This window comes from Protomyctophum bolini (genome assembly GCF_963924005.1).
Source record: "Protomyctophum bolini genome assembly, chromosome: 16".
Taxonomy (NCBI): domain Eukaryota; kingdom Metazoa; phylum Chordata; class Actinopteri; order Myctophiformes; family Myctophidae; genus Protomyctophum; species Protomyctophum bolini.
Window position 1 is genome coordinate 17,324,566 of NC_137877.1, and position 4,349 is coordinate 17,328,914.

The 4,349-nt window shown below is 46.1% G+C and overlaps 1 protein-coding gene across 1 annotated transcript; it reads left to right on the forward strand.

Moving 5' to 3' along the window:
- Positions 1–1,052: 1,052 nt before the first annotated feature.
- Positions 1,053–3,029, forward strand: LOC308330856 (ubiquitin carboxyl-terminal hydrolase 16-like; the record flags this gene model as incomplete). Its single annotated transcript, XM_080785931.1, has 1 exon — positions 1,053–3,029. One exon carries the CDS (start codon positions 1,053–1,055, stop codon positions 3,027–3,029), a length of 1,977 nt encoding a protein of 658 aa, XP_080642057.1.
- Between the last annotated feature and the right edge of the window lie 1,320 nt (positions 3,030–4,349).

Here is a 4,349-nt window from a genome sequence, read left to right on the forward strand (position 1 = left end):
CATATATGAAGATCCCTGATCTCTGTTGTCATAATGACCTTGTGCGGGGCACAGGGAAGGCACATGTGACCTATAGTCTCCGTGTGGGCATAAAAGGGACACATGCAGACTAGTCTGGCCACACAAGTGCTTCCGTCAGTCTGGAGCTACGGAAACTCTGATCATGAGGAAGTGATAAAGCGGAAGTGAAGCCTCCTCCCCACTTCCGTTTCGTCTTTATACAATCACGCAAATGTATCCTAATATAAACCTAAATTATCTAAGCATATACTGTATAGCTTGCTGCTTAGCAGAAATGGAAATTAATTATCCTACATCATCACATTCCGTGCTCAGCCAATCAAATATATAAGGATACATTTAAAATACATTTTCATGAACGGAAATGACGAGACAAATGCCAGCTTCCATGGTCAGATACCGGCAGGTGTAGTTCCAGACCCTGTATATAGCATTGGGAGATTGTGGACTAGTTATCTGGCTATGCGAGCCTGACTGGTATAGTACTACAGGCATAGGCATTGCATTATACTAACTGGCACTGTTCCCAATGACTTAGGCTAGTACAGAGCTAGTAGTACTACTACTGTGATGTAGTCACATGGTGATGTCAGCCATCACCATATTTGGGCAACACTCTTTCACATTTTGTAGGATATATCAGGCTTATCTGCTATGTGTACGGTTAGTGTTAAATGGCGCTGAAGAAAAAAGGGAGGAAGACGAGACAGAATGAGAAAGTGTCACAGAAAAGCGGGAAGGATGGAAGCCAGAATGTGAAAAGGGAAAACGGGAAGGACAAAAGTCAAAAGGAGGGTGAGGACATCACCACTTGTAAACATGTCAAGAAGGGGGTGGATCGCAAGTTCGTCAAATCTGCCGTGACACACTGCAACACTTGCCAGGACTGTACACTACAGGCATCTGGTATAGAGGATATATGGATGTGTTTACAATGTGGACACAGAGGATGTGGCCGAAACTCTGAGGAACAACATGCGGTCAAACATTTTGAGCAGCCCCGTTCAGGTTGTCATTGCTTGGTAGTCAGCATGGACGACTGGAGTGTGTGGTGTTATTTATGTGATCAAGAAGTCCAGTACATCGACAACAAATCGACAGCAAACATACTTCAGTTAGTGACCAACATCAAAAACAAATTGACCAGAGAGTTGGAAGATCAGTCGGAAGCCGTGTCAAATAAGAGCCATGAAACTCTTCCAGAACCGAGAAATTCGACGGTGAAAGAACCACCTTGGACGGTTGATAAAAACAAAGAAGAGAACGAGGGAAATCTTAATACGAATGGGAAGAAAGGGGCCGTGTATCCGCAGAAGCATGTCACAGCTAAAGATGGAAGCACGTTTTCAGTGAAGGGTCTCAACAATCTTGGGAACACATGTTTTTTCAATTCCGTCATTCAGAACCTCTGTCAAACATGGATGCTAAGGCAGCTTCTCAGTAAAGTGACGGCGGAAAAGATCAATGTTAATGTTACACCAGGTACCTCCTCGGGTCTAGAGCCTATTGTGGTTGAGTTGGACCAGCCTGGATCCCTGACTCTGTCAATGTGTCAGCTACTCGGTCAGATCCAGAGAACCAAGGATCGTGTCGTCTGTCCCCGGGGCTTGTTCACGCAAGTTTGTAAAAAGGCTGCCCGGTTCCAAGGCTACAAGCAACAGGACAGTCAAGAGCTCCTGCGCTACCTGCTAGATGGGATGAGAGCCGAGGAGACTAAGAGATTACACGCTGGGATATCGGAGGCATTGACTAAATGTGGGAAAACGGAATCAGTTAAAGAGTACGAGAAAAGTGGAACTCCCAGGAACTTTGTTGATGAAGTGTTTGGTGGGGAAATCACCAGCACTGTAATGTGTCGGGAATGCAACACGGTGTCGTCAGTCACAGAGACATTTCTCGACCTTTCCCTTCCTGTTTCAGATGAGGCGAACAGCCCTGGAAATGATTACATACCCCACCCCAAGAAGAAACATGCCAAGAAACCGAAGCACCTCGCAAAGAGACTTCCGCAGACAGATTCTCCCCACCCAAAGGTTATAGAACACACTGACAATGGGACTCGAGAAGAGACTCCAGTGAGGCAGTTGGCCGAAATCGGTGTTTCACAACAGGACAAAGAGGACCGTGATCCGGCCCAAGCCAATGCGGAAAGGATGGAGGAAGACTCATGTGTTAGCTCAATGAACTGCAATCGTTTCACTGTCTCAAAAGACAAAACCATATCCAAGACCGATCAAGAAGTGATGGGTGAGGCGGCAGATGAAATGGACAAGAGGTCCCTGGATGAAGCAGAATGCCCCGAAGTGATGGATGTTGACGAGGAGAGAGACTTTCCGGCCGAACCCAAAGAGTACACTGTGGTAAATCAGGACGCAGAGCTTGCCTTCCACACACTGGCTACGAGAACCACACCGGAGAAAAGGGAGTGCTCCGTGCAGTCCTGTCTGTTTCAGTTCACCAAAGTGGAGAACCTCACTCAGGTGAACCGCCTGCTGTGTGCCACGTGCACAGCGAGGCACCGCGCCAACGACGAAAGCAACGTATACACGGATGCCGTCAAGCAAATGCTCATCTCCTCCCCTCCTCCCGTGCTCACGCTACACTTAAAGAGATTCCAACAAATTGGTCACCGTCTATGCAAAGTGAACAGACATGTCCAGTTCCCTCACAGACTGGACCTTGCACCTTTCTGTGCTGCCAAATGCAAGACTGTGTCGGACGGAGACCGCAGAGTGCTGTACAGCCTCTACGGCATTGTAGAGCACAGTGGGACAATGAGATCAGGTCATTATACGGCGCGGGTCAAGGCCCCGTCTCAACGCCCCACACCCTCGTCCAATGGAGCGTCAATGCAAGGAGACACAGTGCCACCTAGAGAGTCATGGTTCCATGTCAGCGATGGCAGTGTTCAGCCCATGCCAGAGAGCAAAGTCGAGGGTAGCCAAGCCTATCTGCTTTTCTATGAAAGGGTCCTCCAGTCCAATGGTCCTCAAGATGTTTCATTGTAAGTAGGGCTGCATTTTGCTGGACAAAATTGCATATCTCGGTATATATGCCATACATTGTGATATAGATACGATATACGATATTACTGTTAAAATGTCAGTCTATATTTTAAGTGTTGCAACATTGAAAACTAAACATTATAAAAATACCTGCATAATCCAATCCAATAATAAGTCCAATAATGAGCATGAAAGAAGGAGAAATGGAGTGGTGGTTTATTTTCTGAGGGCACAGGCTAAAACAGAGGGTGTTGTTGGCTTTAGAAGTGGAGGATATATTGACAATATATCGCTATTGTGATACCGTTGCGTGTGCATGTTCATACCTCGATAACGATACGATAACGATATATTGTGCAGCCTTAATTGTAAGGACCCCCAGTTGGGTACTGTGCACCTGAGAGCGTAGAAATGGTTGTTCCATGGGTACGCTTTCAGACTTTTCTTTCCTCTAATGGTGCTTTCAGACTTCAATTTAAATATTCGCCTCGGTTCGTCCCGTTTGTGCTGCGCCAGGTCGAGCCATGCCCGTTGGCGGTGCTCGCGCAACTTCTCGTCTTTGCATTGACTTTGCATGTAATCGCGCCGCTCTAACCATCCAAGTCTGAACGCACCCTAAGGGTTCATATCGATATGAGAACCAGTGCTTTAGTGGGCAATTAATTCCACACCACTTATTGATCAGAAACATACCAACTTGCTGCTGATGCAAGGCCCGGCCACAACTAAAGGATCTGACGTATGAGTCTGCCAGCATCCGTTTGTGTAACACAGAGACTGCTCTACTGTATCACTGTCGGGTGAAAACCTCCTTATGTCCAAAACTGTTATGTTTCAAGATTCAAATTCAAAAGCAGCGGATCGGCATGCCCAAAATGTGTCTCTTCACGCCACGTTTCGAGCTTGCCGATCTGCTTCTTTGATGCTTTTGTGCGACGCTGTAGAATGATCTAGTACAACATTCATTTTTAAAATAGTTAAACTAATAATGGGGATACAAGGTTTCTGCCCGACAGCAACAAGATTATACATGGGATACATTGTGCTTATGCGCTTCACTGGCAAAGTCAACTCATTCAGGGTACCTCCAATCGCTGCAGACAGTGTTGATGCCTGTCGGGCAGAAAACTTGTATTTCAACTTATTTCATCATAAATTAATGTGAAGGTGAGAGTGGGAAGTTGGTCGGGTCAAAGTGGTTGTCCAAATAAATCACACTCGTCTTACGTCGTTATTTAGTGCCCTAAACAAACATTAAACTCCATAGACTTGGCTGGCAAACGATTTACGTCATAAGTGCTCTAAACAAACCTTAAGAAGTCC